General features: G+C 48.9%; 1 protein-coding gene across 1 annotated transcript in view; it reads right to left on the bottom strand.

Annotated features, from left to right (window-relative positions):
* The window catches only part of ARHGEF26 (Rho guanine nucleotide exchange factor 26), a 110,545-nt gene that overhangs the window by 10,401 nt on the left and 82,864 nt on the right, over positions 1 to 17,280 (bottom strand). The window contains exon 11 of the mRNA XM_046666588.1: positions 1,060 to 1,269. Within this exon, the coding sequence (XP_046522544.1) occupies positions 1,060 to 1,269 (210 nt within the window). The remainder of the gene's footprint in view (positions 1 to 1,059; positions 1,270 to 17,280) is intronic.

The raw sequence follows: 17,280 nt of genomic DNA, 5'->3' as shown, positions 1-17,280 counted from the left end.
ACACCCAGTCTGTCCGCATGGCCACAGGGTCTGACTGCTCTCAGGGTGCAGGGAATGCCTTCCTGCACTGGCCACTGGCCGTGGACCGTCTTCTGAGGGGCTGTCACCTGCGTAGATAAGCAGGCACCATACCCGCCAGCAGGCCCGCCCCTGGGAATGCAGCCAGATCTCAGCTGCTCAACAGGAGCCCAGGCCTCCAAAAACCTGGTTTTGCAAACACACGCACAGGGCGAAGCTGCTCTTCTCCTCTGTCACCTCTGCTAACTCCAGTCTGGCTGGAGTGCTCTGTTCTGGTGGCTTCCCGACCGCAAGCAGCTTCACATCAGCCCATCCCTCCTGTTTCCCTCTGCCTTTGACGAGTGACTTTTGGTGACAAAGACATGAAGCGATTATGTGACGCTGTATGCAGATGCTCCGCAATGTCACCTTCTTCTGGGGTCTCCCTCTAACAGTCCAGGAACTCTGCTAAATGCTCTTAGAAAGGGGAGGCGCCTCTGGGTTTCCCTTTGCTGAGATCTGGCTCCGGTCTCAGGGTGTTATTCGCCAGCTGCTGACCCATCCCCATCACAGCATGAGCCTCGGCGGACATGGGCCGAAGCCACATTGGGGACCCAGAGGACAGAGAATTAGGGACTCCTCCCCTCCCAGTCTCACACTCTGCCCCAGCATAACTCCTGCCGGGGACCCTGTGCCCAGAGGAGGTTTCCAATTTCAGACAAACAAGCAGGTCGACTCTCTCTAAGTGGACGTGACAGTTAAGCTCTGCCTTCACCTACTGTGACGACGGACCACCTCCCTCTGGGGAGCTGCTCTGCATTCCCACGTCCTCAGGGCTGCTAGTCTGCGGGGTTCAGGATCCCACCATCTCTGTGCCCAGTAGCCGCACCTCCCACTGCTGAGTCCACATTCCGTCTACCCCCTTGCGGCCTCCATGGACAACAGGTTTTCAAATAAGGTAAATATCTAGGTAGGAAGCCCATTGTTTTTCAAACTAAAGAATCAGCAGACAAAGCACAAGCACTGGGGGACCGCAGGCAGGTCCCCGCGCCCTGGACTCACTGCGTCTCGGCCCCCAGCAGCATCTCCACCTTCTCGCTGGCGTGGTTGCTGAGCACCGTGAGCGTGAACAGGTGGCTGGCGGGATTCTGCCTGGAGTGAAGTGCCCCGGGGCTGCTCTTCCCCGGGGAGGCGTGGGGCTCCTCACTGCCACAGGGCTCCACCAACAGTTGGTCCCTCAGGGAGTAATCGTTGACGTTGTAGCTTTCTTCACTACAAGGAAAAGGTGAACAACATATCAACAGTTCAGTGGGTAACACTGCGACACTGTGACTTTTCAATCACATTTTGGGGGAGGGTGACAGGAGAGAATGATGTACATTAAAACATAAATTGGAATCTGAACTATATCTACCAATTGTGAATTAACAGAACCCTCCCAAATTAAATCCATTAGTTACTATCTTTCTGTAATGCACTCAATCGTACCTCAGGTATAAAAGCAATACTAGGAATAATTATAAACCCTGTAGGTTCACTTTACGTCATCCTGGAGCTGCCATAACAAGGGCGACGCGTGCATCGTGGTCACGCTCGAATGGGTACACCTCCCAGTCTGCCCTCCATCCGCAGGATGAAGAGGGGCCATACTCCCAAGCTCCAGTGGCAGCCCCACCCCAGCCTCCCACCACCAGGCACACGGGGTGGGGGGGAGCCCAGACTCTGCCTGCTTCTGGCAACAGGCCCAATCCACCATCTCTCCAGCCCACACAGCCTGACCTGCTGCATCAGAAAGCACCAGGACTGACCTCTCCATTCCTGCTTATGCTCAAGACCCCCAGTGTCCCCCATCTCCTGGACACCCCACACAGCACTGCGAACATGCTAATCTGGCCTCAGCTCGAAGTTCCTCAGCTGGTGCCTGAACCCCTCCCACTGCATCCTCTGCAAACGCACCTCATTTAGGGAGTCTCACAAATCTCCTAAATTCCCAGCCTGTTCTCTGAGCCCTCCCTTTCCCTTGTGCTCGCCCCTGAAGGCTCTCTGCCTGCCTGCTTCTCGCTGCTGCCTCCACCCGAGCATCACCTCCTCCTCCCAAGTCCTCGGCTCTGAAGCCCATGCCCTCAGCCTCCCTCCACAGCGCCAGCAGCTACAGACAACCATCACTCCCACCCTCCCTTGAGGTCGGCTGCCGCTCACAGCCTCTCCAGCATGGTCTCTTCTTGAATGGCCACATAGTGGATCTTCCACCACCCTGGCTTCTCGGTGCCTTGACCTTCCCTTCTCCAATGCACTGTCCTCTGCCTTCGTGCAGCCAGCCCTCCACGTCCAACCCCTGACCTTGTCACTGCCACCAGCTGCAACCTCTCTAGGACCCCAAAGTCAAACAGCACTCGAACCAGCACTATCTGCCTCTGCAACTCCTCTCTAACCTTGGGCCCCGAAGATGCTCTGACCCACCAGTCCTACAACCATCAGCTCCACCATCTTCCCTTGTCCCTGAACCGTTCACGACTTCTTGTTCGCACTGATTCAATCGCCCAGCCTGGACTTCATGGCCTCATTATGACCCCTCCTGCATACAAGCTCAGCTCCTTGGCAAACCTAAGCCCCAGTCGGATCCCGCTCTCCCTCTGCTCTGCATCTGCACCCTTGCAGTCGGACACAGGAGAGGCCAATAAACCACTGTTGAATAAATGGATGACTAGCAATAAACTCTAATGTACTCTAGGAACAATGCTGAACGATTACCTTACTTAATAACAAATGCAAATGTCCAAACTCATGAGAGCTAAGAAAAAAGAAAACTCTTTGTGTCCAGTCAACTAAACCAGGAATTTCTGAACAGGCTATTTTGCGCAAGATTTCTTAGAATTTCTTTCATTCAGTGGTGAACATCTACCTGTCAACCACTCCCTTATAACTCTCCTTGAAAAACTTCATGATTTTTCTAAAATTTAGTTTGGTTGATTCTCCCCTCAAAGAGCCAGCAAACACAGTCATCATCTATAAAAGCAAAATACTGCGTCTGATCAGGTCTGTCTGTCGTGCGGGTGGTCATCTGCATTAACGAGACGTTTATGTGGAACCCCATTTCCAGGGCCCTCCTGAGGCCACCCGCAGTCCGCACACCATACTCAGATGTACACAGTACTTCTCAGGCCAAAACGAGGCCAATGTTCACAAGGTTTTTAAAAGAGGAGGAAGCAGGATAATACACTTTACAAACAAAGGAGGTGACAGGTTTATAAGACCACGTTTACACCAACAGAGCAGTTAATTTGGGGCAGAGCAAGAAAAGCTTATCATGTTTTCTAGATATATCAGACGTGGGTTTCATGGCCCGGGACTCAGGATAAAGCCAAAAGCAGAAAGGAAAACAAAGCAAAACCTCAACAACATCAAAAATGAGAGAAAAACAGGAGGGACGAGGGCTTCCTTGTCATGGCACCTCCTCCTCACTTGTTGGTCCAACTCACCAGTTAACAAAGATGACCCGCTGGTCACAGACCCCTATTCCCAGTGACAGATGATTCTGCTTCAGACGGAGAAATGCCAGCCCCGTGCTGAGCCCTGGGCAATGGTGGCGCAGAGGTGCTCTTTGCATGTGGGACGTGCGCCCCGAGGTCAGCGCTCGAGATGACCCAAGTCCCACAGGAACACGGCCCCGAGCGGCCCCAGCAGAGTCTGAGAGCAGGAGTCACAGGAAACTAACATCAACCCACACGAATAAGCTCGTCTTCTTTCCTCTTAATTTTCAGAGTTCATATTTTCCCATGTTTGCCTAAAAACAAACAATACCAGCTACTGTGTTTAAGCGACGCTTTGAGTCTCTTTTGGGGGTAATTGGAGACCAAAGAAGTAGACAAATTAAGAGACTGTTTTTCATCGTTCTTGAGGGATGATATCTGTGATGCCATCAACTAAGACAAAGGGCACAGGGACCGGGTTCTGCCTGGGTCCCCTCGAAGGTCCACCTGGAAGGAACCACGGTGCCTTGCTCACAGCCACGTGAGCTCACCTTGAGGCATCCGTCTCTACACACCTGCACGTCCGTTTCACTGAACTTGTCTGAACTCGGAACTTTCCCAGTTTTCACTTCTGAATCCAAAACAGGACGCAGGAAACACACTTGCCTTTTTTTTTTTTAACTGATTCAATGGCAATCATCCACCATCACTGTCTTACGCAGACCTGTGAACTTCTTCCTCACGTGATATGGTTACAACTCCCGCACACTCTTCTGGTGAATTCAATGTAAAAACTGGATTCCATTTGATGGTAGTGAAGTACATGATTACTCATCCTTGTCAGCTGCCATTCAAGCCCAGAGCAACCGAAACAGGGAAGCAGCTCATCCTGCCGGTGCCTTCCGCTCGCACACACTCACTGCGCGTGCATGCTCACTGCGCGTGCACTTGTGCACTTGCTCACTGCACACACATGCTCACTGCTCATGCACACTCACTGCATGCTCACGCTCACTGCTCACGCATGCTCACTGCACACGCACACCCCATGTGGCCTCGTAAAGAATCGGTTCAAATCCATCGGCTTCCCCTCTCGGAGGCTGCCTGCTTTCGCATGAATTTCTTCCCCTAACGCAGCCACACCGCCGGTCTCTCTCACACTAACCCAGCGGACAACTCTGTGTTGAAATCTGTGCTCATGCAGAGGGAGGGGAGAGCCCCTGCCAGACGCGGCCGGGCCTGACCCCGCCCACCCCACCGCAAGCCAGGGGCCCAGAGCAGGCTAGGCCAGCGGGAAGACACCTTCCCTGAGGGCAGCAATGCCCATCAGCGTCCCCAAGTGGGTCTCCATCACTCACACATGCTTCACACGGTCTCTGGAACAATCTGGGCCACGGAATTAGGAAGTTAAACTGCTCAGAAAAGGCAGATGGAAAACCCATGTTCCCCGCAGACTTCCTCGACTGTCTCACGGCTCCCAGGCGCAGTGGCTCCTCCCAGGTGCAGCACCCGAGTCCACAGAGGCCTGCTGCCTGCAGTGTAGACGGTGGTGGGCTCCGAGGCGAGACAGCTCCTGGTTGGAGCAGCCTCTGCCAAGGTTCCCTTCTCATCTCTTTCAACAGGAGAGACCTGTCAGGGAGAAGAGGACACGGTGCCCACGTGCCGACAGCCACCCCCGGGGATGGCGCTGTGGCTCAGTGGCCCAGAGCCCGGACGGCACCCACAGCCTGCCAGCCTGGCATAGCTTGCTGAGACGAGAGCAACTTTTCCAGGAGACCGTCAGGGAGCCTCTCAACCCTCTGTCCCTAAATCTCCATACAGGCTGGAATTCTACACAGTGCCACAAACTTATTGCTTCTAAATCAGGACAATGTCTATATTGAAAACACACACACGTTTAAAATACCCAAACTGGAGTAGGGGGCGGAGCAAAATGGTGCAGTGAGCTGACCCGGGATTCTCTCCCCTCCAAAATACAACAAAGGATTGGAAAAACTGAATTTCAGAGAATAAACATAATGCCAGCTTGTTAGAGACCTACAATACCAAGAAGGCGGAGGTCATAAACTTTGCTTACACCTTCGGAGGCGCTGGAACGGTAGGAGAGAACATCGCTCCCTCCCCTAGAGTCTGCGATCGCTGCGGCGCCGGTCGGGAAGGAGCGGGGGAGGGGCAGCGCGACCGGGGGATCATCCGGGACTCCTGCCGCTGATTCAGTGGAGACCCGCTGACGGGAGGAAAGCTTCCGTCTGCGGGGACCCTATAAATCAAGGGCCTTGGGAGACCAGGGAACAGAACTGCTCTGAACCCAGACCAGCGCGTGAGAATAGCAGCCTCTCCCCTCCGGCAAAGCCAGTGGGCGCAGCCATCTTGCCCCAAGGCGGAGAGCTAACACGCTGCTCTCGACCCCCATCTAGTGGCGACAGGCTGTAACTGCAACCGAATTCTACCACCATGCGAAAAAACCGCTCCTCTACCATCCAGCAATTTATAAAAGCCCCAGACCAGAAGGAAAACAATAAAAACACAGAATTAAGTCCTGAGGACTTGGAATTAGGTAAACTAAGCGATAATGAGTTCAGAGCAGCTATAATCAAAAAACTCAATGAGGTAGAGAGAAAGATAGAGAAACAAGCCGAGTTCTGGAGTTACTTCACAAAAGAGATTGAAATCATAAAGAAGAATCAAACAGAATTACTTGAGATGAAAAACACAATGGACCAGATAAAACAGAATACAGATTCTCTGAATGCCTGTGTAGACAACCTAGAGGAGCAAATCAGCATAATTGAGGACAGACAGGCTGAATGGCACCAGACAGAGGAAGAAAGAGAACTAAGAATTTAAAAAAATGAGGAAAATCTCCGAGAGATAATGGATTCAATGAGGAGTAAAAACATAAGGATCATAGGACTTCCCGAGAATATGGAAAAGGAAAATGGAGCAGAAAGTGTGCTTAATGAAATTATTGAAGAGAATTTCCCAAATCTAGGGATCAACGGAGAAATGTGTGTAGAGGAGGGTTTTAGATCTCCTAGATTTGTCAATGTAGAAAGACCCACCGCAAGGCACATAATAGTAAAGTTGGCAAAAAGGAAAGATAAGGAAAGAATACTCAGGGAAGTAAGAAAAAAAAGAGAATAACCTATAAAGGAGCCCCTATCAGACTGTGAGCGGATTTCTCTACAGAAACCCTCCAAGCTAGGAGAGAATGGAGTGACATATTCAAAGCTTTAAAAGATAAAAATCTTCAGCCAAGAATACTCTATCCAGCAAGAATTTCCTTCAGATATGAGGGAGAAATTAAATCTTTTCCAGACAAACAAAAGTTAAGGGAATTTGTAACTAAACGCCCTCCATTACAAGAAATCCTCAAGAAGGCTCTCATACCTGAAAAAAGAAAAAAGGGAGAAAGGGGACACAATCCACAGACTAGGGAGACCGATGGATAGAACCAGAACAGGATAGCAAATATTCAATTATAGCATTAGGGTAAAGGTAAGGAAACTACCAAAACAAGGACGATCTTATCACTCTAACTACAAATGAATAAGACGAGTTGGAATAAAAAATGAAAATAATTATTTAGGAGGGGGAAAAACAAAGTGTCTAAATCAGTATTGGTCAAGTAGATAAGAGACCACCAGAGAATACACTATTATACTCGAGATTCTAAATACAAACTTCAAGGTAGACACTAAAATAAAGTACAGAACAGAGTCACAAATCATAAATAAGGAAAAATCTAAGAAACCCAGCATAAGAAATCGCAGTATTAAATGGGTTGTCTAAAGAAAACAGGAAAAGAAATGCAGGAAAACAAGATAATGAGCGACAGATTAACAGCATTAAGTCCACATGCATCAATAATCACTCTCAATGTGAATGGATTGAACTCTCCAATAAAAAGACACAGAGTGGCAAAATGGATTAAAAAACACGATCCAACAATTTGTTGCCTCCAGGAAACACACCTCAGCCCCAAGGACAAACACAGACTCAAGGTGAAGGGGTGGAGGACAATACTTCAAGCTAATAGCAAGGAAAAAAAGGCAGGTGTTGCAATTCTCATATCAGACCAAGTGGATTTCAAAATAAGACAGGTAAAGAGAGACAGAGAGGGACAATATATAATGATCAAAGGGACACTTCATCAAGAAGAAATAATGCTTATAAATATCTATGCACCCAACACAGGAGCACCAAGATTCATAAAGCAACTATTAACAGACCTAAAGGAAGATGTTAAAAACAACAGAATAATAGTAGGGGACCTCAACACCCCACTCACATCAATGGACAGATCATCCAGACAGAAAATCAACAAGGAAATAGTGGAGCTAAATGAAAAACTAAAACAATTGGACTGAATAGACATATATAGATCACTTCACCCTGAAAGAGCTGAATACACATTCTTCTCAAGTGCACATGGAACATTCTCTAGGATAGACCATATGTTGGGAAATAAGGCAAGCCTCTACAAATTTAAAAAATTGAAATAATAACAATCATCTTCTCAGATCATAGTGCTGTAAGGCTAGAAATTAATTACAAGAAAAAAGTTGAGAAAGGCACAAAGATGTGGAGACTAAACAACACACTACTGAACAAGCAATGGATCACTGAAGAAATTAAAGAAGAAATCAAAAAATACCTGGAAACAAATGAAAATGATAGCATGCCATACCAACTCATTTGGGATACTGCAAAAGCTGTATTAAGAGGAAAATTCATCGCAATACAGGCACATCTTAACAAACAAGAAAAATCCCAAATAAGCAACCTTAAAGTACACCTAACTGAACTAGAGAAAAAAGAACAAATGAAGCCCAAAGTCAGCAGAAGGAGAGAAATAATAAAAATCAGAGCAGAAATAAATACTATTGAAACGAAAAAGGCAGTAGAAAGGATCAATGAAACAAAGAGCTGGTTTTTTGAGAAGATAAATAAAATTGACAAACCACTAGCCAGACTTACAAAGAAAAAAAGGGAGAAAGCTCAAATAAACAAAATCAGAAATGAGCGAGGAGAAATAACAACAGACTCTGCAGAAATACAACAGATTATAAGAGAATACTACAAAAAACTATATGCCAACAGAATGGATAACCTAGAGGAAATGGATAAATTCTTGGACTCCTACAATCTCCCAAAGCTCACTCAAGAAGAGGCAGACAATTTCAACAGACCAATCACAAGGAAAGAGATTGAAACAGCAATCAAAAACATCCCAAAGAATAAAACCCCAGGACCAGATGGCTTTCCTGGGGAATTCTACCAAACTTTCAGAGAGGATTTAATACCTATCCTTTTCAAGCTATTCCAAAAAATTAGGGAAGATGAAACACTTCCTAACACATTCTATGAGGCCAACATCACACTGATACCAAAACCTGACAAGGACACCACGAAAAAAGAGAACTACAGGCCAATATCACTGATGAACATAGATGCAAAAATTCTCAACAAAATTTTGGCAACCAGAATTCAGCAATTCATCAAAAGGATCATACATCGTGATCAGGTGGGATTCATACCAGGGACACAGGGATGGTTCAACATCCGCAAATCAATCAACGTGATACACCACATCAACAAACTGAGGAATAAAAACCACATGATCATCTCAATAGATGCAGAGAAGGCATTTGACAAGATCCAACAGCCATTTATGATAAAAACTCTGAACAAAACGGGCATAAAAGGAAACTACCTCAACATAATAAAGGCCATATATGACAAACCCATAGCCAACATCATACTCAATGGGCAAAAACTGAACGCCATCCCCCTGAAAACAGGAACGAGACAAGGATGCCCTCTATCACCACTCTTATTTAACATAGTACTGGAGGTCCTGGCCAGAGCAATCAGGCAAGAAAAAGGAATAAAAGGAATCCAAATAGGGAGGGAAGAAGTGAAACTCTCGCTGTTTGCAGACGACATGATCTTATATATAGAAAACCCCAAAGAATCCATTGGAAAACTGTTAGAAGTAATCAACAACTACAGCAAAGCTGCAGGGTATAAAATCAATTTGCATAAATCAGTAGCATTTCTATACTCCAGTAATGAACCAACAGAAAAAGAACTCAAGAACACAATACCATTCACAATCGCAACAAAAAGAATAAAATACCTTGGGGTAAATTTAACTAAGGAAGTGAAGGACCTACATAATGAAAATTACAAGGCCTTTCTGAGAGAATTGGATGACAACATAACGAGATGGAAAGATACTCCATGTACATGGATTGGAAGAATAAACATAGTTAAAATGTCCATTCTACCTAAAGCAATCTACAGATTCAATGCCATCCCAATCAGAATCCCAATGACATTCTTTACAGAATTAGAACAAAGAATCCTAAAATTCACATGGGGCAACAAAAGACCCCAAATTTCTAAAGCAATCCTGAGAAAAAAGAACAAAACGGGAGGCATCACAATCCCTGACTTCAAAACATACTACAAAGCTACAGTAATCAAAACAGCATGGTACTGGTACAAAAACAGGTGCACAGATCAATGGAACAGAATTGAAAGCCCAGAAATAAAACCACACATCTATGGATAGCTTATCTTTGACAAAGGAGCTGAGGGCATACAATGGAGAAAAGAAAGTCTTTTCAACAAATGGTGCTGGGAAAACTGGAAAGCCACATGTAAAAGAATGAAAATTGACCATTCTTTTTCACCATTCACCAAAATAAACTCAAAATGGATCAAAGACCTAAAGCTGAGACCTGAAACCATAAGGCTTCTGGAAGAAAACGTAGGCAGTACACTCTTTGACATCAGTATTAAAAGGATCTTTTCGGACACCATGCCTTCTCAGAGAAGGGAAACAATAGAAAGAATAAACAAATGGGACTTCATCAGACTAAAGAGCTTCTTCAAGGCAAATGAAAACAGGATTGAAACAAAAAAACAACCCACTAACTGGGAAAAAATATTTGCAAATCATATATCTGACAAAGGCTTAATATCCATAATATATAAAGAACTCTCGCAACTCAACAACAAAACATCAAACAACCCAATCAAAAAATGGGCAGGAGACATGAACAGACATTTCTCCAAAGAAGATATACGGATGGCCAATAGGCACATGAAAAGATGCTCATCATCGCTGATCATCAGGGAAATGCAAATCAAAACTACACTAAGATATCACCTCACACCCGTTAGAATGACACAAATATCTAAAACTAATAGCAACAAATGTTGGAGAGGTTGCGGAGAAAAAGGAACCCTCATACACTGCTGGTGGGAATGCAAACTGCTGCAGCCACTATGGAAAACAGTATGGAGATTCCTCAAAAAGTTAAAAATAGAACTACCATACAATCCAGCCATCCCATTACTGGGTATTTATCCAAAGAGCCTGAAGTCAGCAATCCCAAAAGTCCTGTGCACCCCAATGTTTATTGCAGCACTGTTTACAATAGCCAAGACGTGGAAGCAACCTAAGTGCCCAGCAACAGACGAATGGATAAAGAAGATGTGGTACATATATACAATGGAATACTACTCAGCTGCAAAACAGAACAAAATCATTCCATTTGCAATAACATGGATGGACCTTGAGGGAATTATGTTAAGTGAAATAAGCCAGCGAGAGAAAGATAATCTGTGTATGACTCCACTCATATGAGGAATTTAAAATTATGGACTAAGAACAGTTTAGTGGATACCAGGGGAAAGGTGGGGTGGGGGGGTGGGCACAAAGGGTGAAGTGGTGCACCTACAACATGACTGACAAACATTAATGTACAACTGAAATTTCACAAGATTGTAACCTATCATTAACTCAATAAAAAAAAATAATAAAATAAAATACCCAAACTGCACACACGCGCGGGAGGTGGGGGGGTGAGCACAGGAGGAGGACGCAGGGTTGTGGGGAGACTCCAGGTCCACTGCAGCCACCCATGAGGTCCCTCCTTTTAAAGGAGAGATGCGGCAGGGATGTGGCACCGAGTGTCTGCTAAACCTGCAGGACAGGGTGGTAGTGTCCGATAATGCGCTGCATGTTTGAACTATTTCACAATTCAAGGAAAAAATATTTAAAAGTCATAAACAACAGATGCGACGGCAACACCACTGCAGGGTGTGTGGAGGCCTCAGGGTGCAGCTGCAGTGACCACGGCCCAGGAAAGCTTTTCTGCCCTGCAAGCCGCTGGTGATCTGCAGATGACATTGGTGACCGAGAACGTACTCAAGAGTGAGAGAATTCAGTACAGCAGTCAGGTTAGAAAAAGTCTTCCTGTATGTGAATGACACTCAGAAAACACACTGAAACAAGTCATTTCATTTATAAAAACCACAAAATCCATAAAATGCTTAGGATTAAACCTAAGTTTCTGCTATATGAAGACTGCCTTCAAACACTGCAGAAGAAGGCATGAATGGAGAGGAAAGTTTGATATCACAGAAGTGTCAGTTCCTCCTAAATTAACGTGCAATTTTATCACAATCCCAGCAAGAATACAAACAGGGCTTTGTGGGGGGAGTGCGGAGGGGGAAGAGTCAAGCCGATTCTAAAATATACAGGAAAATCCACACTGAGGACAGTCAGAGGACGGTGAAGAGGAGGGAGAGAGAAGCAGCACAGCCAGGATGGGGCAGAGCCGGCAGACGCACAACAGCGGACTTGCAAACTGGCCCAAGCACAGCTGGACACTTAGGGCAGGACACCGGCGAGATTTCAGATCTGCAGGGAACTGATGGGTTAGTCAGGGAACACTGGGAAGTCTGGGGAAACATCCGAGACATAAAGAAGTCTGGAGCCCAGTCTCACTTGGTAAACCAGGCTCTGGGTGCGTGGGGTCACGAAAGAGGTAGTTTTGGACACAGACCCATTGGGCCGGCCCTGCGAGGTGGCAGAGGCTCTCAAACATGCGAATGCACCATAGGGACAGCTCCCACCTTCCCTGTATCACGAACGTCTCGAGTTCATAAGGACGACCAGGGATGGAAATGAGAAGCTGACCATGGGGAGCTGGAGGGTGGAGGAAAGATGGTGCCGGGGAAGGGAGGCAGCTTCCCCCAGCCCATGGCTTGTTGTTGTTCTGGAACTTTCTTTTTTAGCCCAAAACTAACAGATGGAAACCCATCCAGCACCTCCAGCTCTTCCTTTTATAAAAGAGTTAAACTTAAAAGAAAAGACGTATCAAGAATTATTGCAAACAAAGCACGGCTTTCTGCATGTACCATCGAGTGGGGCGTACTTTTCACAGTTTGGTGGCCCCCTCCTAGCCTTGGTCTGAAATGTCCATGCAACCCCCATCCTGAGGGCCCCTTTCCTGGAATCTGCTGGCGCCCTGCCGTTGTCTCCGGAGCCCCAGCGGCCTGCACCCCTGCCTCAGAGCTGCGCTCCTGCCCCTGAACTGCCCCCACGGTTGTTGTGGCCCATCACGGCCAGGCCCAAGACCCGGCCTCCCACCCCTGTTGACGTCTACGGAATTCGGGACGTTGAGCGCCTGGCATCCCGAAACATGTTGTCCTCTCCGAGCCTCTGTGGCACTTCCAGTCCCCCTCTTCCGGGTCGTTCTCCCAGACCCCCTGAACCTGCCTGCTTTTCCTCCAGGGGTCCACGAGGCCTCTGCTGACTCACACAGGCCGGGCACCCTCAGGCCAGAGGAGAGTCCTCCCACTCTCCTTCAAGATGTGCGAGGGCTCTGCAGACCTCAATGTGTCTCTTCCCCTCCTGAAAACGTGATTTCTAAATCTCCGTGTTTGATCTTATGATTAACTGGAATAAAAATACTCCAGTTACAATTTCTGGGATGAAGAATATTGGACTATACTGAAAATTATTTCGAGTTAGCAAGTTTAAACACTTTCTCATAGACTGAAGTTGACTTCAATTGTAAAGCTTGGTTTTAGAATTATACAAACAAGTTTTTAGTGAAGTAGTACACGATTTTAAAGTAACGAAGTATAGTGTAAGGGGAGAGTTCAGACAATGCAGAACACCTGCTGAGAGCCCAGTGCCATCACTTGCTCGCTGTTGTGATCCTGAGCAATCGTGACCCTCTCTGTTTCAGTTTTCTTATCTGCAAAACAGGGATCACAATGCTGACCTCTCTGGACTGTTGTGAGGATCACGTGAGATAATGCATTCGTCACCCTGTTTCATGTAAACCTCTTACAGTGCCACCAGGCTCACTGCCGGAAACTGTTACCTGTTATTTTAAATTTTCCTGACAGACCATCATGCATTTAAACTGCCTGATAGTTCCAGGTGCTTTGCAAATGGGTAAGTGGACTAAGCACAATCTGTCAAGAAATTCATAATTTGGCAAGCACTCTGACCAGCAAAACGAGGGACGATATTTATCCAGAAACCAACTCAAAGGGCCTTGCTCAGTCCCTCCAAATAATTCTGAGGACTGACCAACACGCCACACGCCTGCTGGTTGCTGTCACAAATACAGCACAGGGTGAGACGAGGGTCACATCACTGGGAAATGAGACCTGCTCTGACGTGAGGTCACCAAAGAGGATGCCCAGGGACATACCCCAGGACCCCACCCCATTCCTGCCACCGCAGGTCTCCAACTCCACAACCTGCAGGCCCCTGGCCACCCAGGGGTGCCCAGAACCCAGGTCCTGGACGAGGAGGAGAGGGGCTGGCCTGGGAGCTGCTGACACCTGCCTGTAGCCTCCCCCGCAGCACTGCTAAAGAGCGGGGCAGCTTCTAAGGTGGGGACAAGGCTGCTCCAAATCACCGAGCCGCCCCCATTCCAGGCAGGTCGCGTCCTCTGACTTGCCTGAATGAAAGGGGAAAACACACTGAATTCACTTTTTCCAGCCACAAAGTTAGTGTCTCCTAACCAGCCGTGAGGAACGCAGCGAGAACACTGCTTCTATGAGAGCATGTGCACAGCTGACACTGAAGTATGAGAGTGGTTAGCCCCCATCACTCGCCACCTGACACCGGTCCTGATTGGGGGCTGGGGGGCTTCTTCCTGAGGCCACATTTCAGGGGCCATAACCCAGGCCTGACCCTAGAGCACACTCAGCCTTCAGGTGGGGAGCCGTGGCTGAAGGCTTCGAACCACTGCTTTAAACAATAAAATATCCCAGAAGCAGAGAGACAGTACTGGGAACGACAACGACACACGGCTCAGACCAGCCTTGCAGCAGGGACTCTCACCGTGCCAAGAGCTCCGTCCCCACGGAATTCCATGAGGAAGACGAGCCAACACACCCATCTTACAGAGGAGAACACTGGGCCCTAGCAGCCTGAAGGAACTGGCCCGATGTCCCACAGCAGGACCCGAGCCCAGCCTGCCCGGCCCCAGGCATGGACCCTGTGCTGCTCTGTTGCCACGGCCTCAACACTGAACTCGACACTCAACTCTTCTCACAAACCAGAGGAGACAGCATCTTCACCCTTGCAGCGTCACAGGACTCGAGGGTATGTGGGTGCCAGAGAAGAGGCCCGGGAGGAAAGGCAACGGGTCTCATTCCTCTCCCGCCGGCCCGCTATCTTGAATGTAGAACCCGGTGCCAGGGGGCAGACACCACCACGGTCCATGTCCAGGAAGAAGTCTGTGAGGCAGGGAGCCTGACTACCTTTCCTCAGCCAAGAGACTCGGAAAATTCATTTCCCAGGAAAGGAGCCAACTGCAGAGGAGAGACCATCCAGGTGCCTGCAGCTGCTCTGACGGGAGGCTTCAAGGGAGGAACTCAAAGTGGGGCCAGAGCAGCCGGACCCTTCCCGGCGCCGGCACAGCGTCAAGCCCCCCGGCATTCAGATGACTTGGGAAAACGCTCTTCTAACTTAAACCCTGAACTTGGCCGACGCCCTGGCAGGATCCTATCACAGAAAGCCCTCTGGTAAACCCCAAGGACGTGTAAAGTCATGTCAACACGCACCATATTCATGGAGCCAGGAGTCAGGATGGGATGTCTCCCATCTAAGTGCCTGTGCGAAGGACATTTCAGGAACAGGAGGCGTCCCTCTTTGACTTGAGAGGAGCCACAGGCAGAGGAAGCCTCCCAGCGCGGTCTGGTCCTGGTTCAAACACTCTCCTGCAACCGGGACAACTGTGGAAACACCCACTTAAAAAAACTTGCTTTGGGAAAGGTGCTTATCAAAGCAAGCAAGACAGGGGCACGTTTCTGGGCTGTTTTTCCCAATGACATTACGGGATGGGGGAAGGGGAAAATGTTCTAGAGAAATGAAGTCGAGAAGCAATGGACATACAGAGACTATTTGGAGAGGCACCTCTGGAGTCAGAGACGCACCACAGCCCCGGCTTTGCCCAGAGACGGGAGGAGCGTTCCTCTCTCTCGGCCTCAGAGTCCTTGGCATGAGAACTCGGCCGTTCGCTCTGGGTGCTGTGCACTCACCCCCAGTCCAGGATCTTCCCCCATCGTCACCGTCACTGCCCCGACTGCAGGGCACTTTGAGGTGTCGCAGCCCCATGGTCCACGGGCAGAGAACGAGGGGGTGGGAGGACAATCAGGCCGTGCTCGCGTTCACCGTCACAGACCACAAGACCCGATGGACTTCAGGCTCTACAGCGCTGTCCAGCGACCACACCAGGCCCATCCGTGCCCCATGGGGGCTGCCGGCAACGCCCGCAGGTGGAGCAGAGGCGCCAGCGTCTGAGACGCTTGCATGAGCTGCAGCGGACACTGACGCCAGCCAGGAGGGGCGGGTTGTCAACCTTCGACGCCCCCGTCTCCTTTGAAACTGACACCCCTCACCCCACAGGCCAGGCGCCCATTCCTTAACGAGTCTTCCCATTTCCCTAACTGCTCGAATGTCACCCGTGTTCGTGGAAGAGCAGTCGCACTGTGGCCGGAGCTGTCTGCATCTCACTCCTCTCCATGTCCCCCCAGCCTGGTCGCTGGCCCGCACAGCATCATGGCTGACCCACAGTCACACGGCCCTCCTGACCCAGTGTCACATGCGGGCTTCCGCCCTCCTTCAGAGCCACACGTCTTGTGACCCGGGAGACACAGGAGTCTCCTGCGGACGTCTGGGAAAGGCTCTCCTCTGCTGAGGAAAACAGCCACCGCTTGAGGAGCCGCTGCGGGCAGCTCCTGCTCACTCCTGCCCGTCACTGAGGGAGATCACGGCGCTGCCCTGCAGACTGCCTGCCACCCTGGAGCCCGGGACCCTGTCAGTGAGGGAGATCATGGCACCGCCCCACAGGACCACCCGCGACCACTAACGCCCCCGAAGCTGCACCTGCGACCCCAATGCCGCTAAGCTGGGTTCCTGGTCCCCAGCCGGGACGCTCACTCTCATCTCCATGCTGGAGATGGATGTGGACGCCTGTCATGTGTGAGGCGTGTGGTCTGGGATCCTGTCACAGAATGCCGAAGGCCATCTGAAGTGCCCAGGGAGCCTCCTGAGAGGCATGGGGTTGGCAGGACTCCCCAGGCTCCCCGACTGGTGTGTGTGTGAGATAACTCCACACCGCTGTTGCTTCCACCCCTGGGTATGAGAACAGTTAACTGCAGCTCAAACCGTAGCTGACACGACAGCATAAAATAAAAGCTACCCAGGAGCAGTCTGAACACCTCCTCCTCGCCCCTGCCGCAGGGCCGTGCACTTAGGATAATTCTCCAGGGGCAAGGAAGCCACACGATGAGCCAAGCTCCACATGTGCTTTTGCCAAAATTAATTAAAAATGTTTATTTACAACTCAGTAGACAGTGGAAAAGAATACTAAAATCACATTTCTTTTAAAAATAAAAGAGAATTCAAAGACATTCTAGTAGGGTGCGAGATGGGGGGCTCTGCTCGCTGAGCAATGCACCTGCTCAAGCTGTTTATGTTCAA

This window comes from Equus quagga, chromosome 1, assembly GCF_021613505.1.
Source record: "Equus quagga isolate Etosha38 chromosome 1, UCLA_HA_Equagga_1.0, whole genome shotgun sequence".
In the NCBI taxonomy this organism is placed as follows: domain Eukaryota; kingdom Metazoa; phylum Chordata; class Mammalia; order Perissodactyla; family Equidae; genus Equus; species Equus quagga.
Note: the sequence above shows the minus strand (reverse complement) of the source record. Positions and strands in the feature narration are given on the sequence as shown.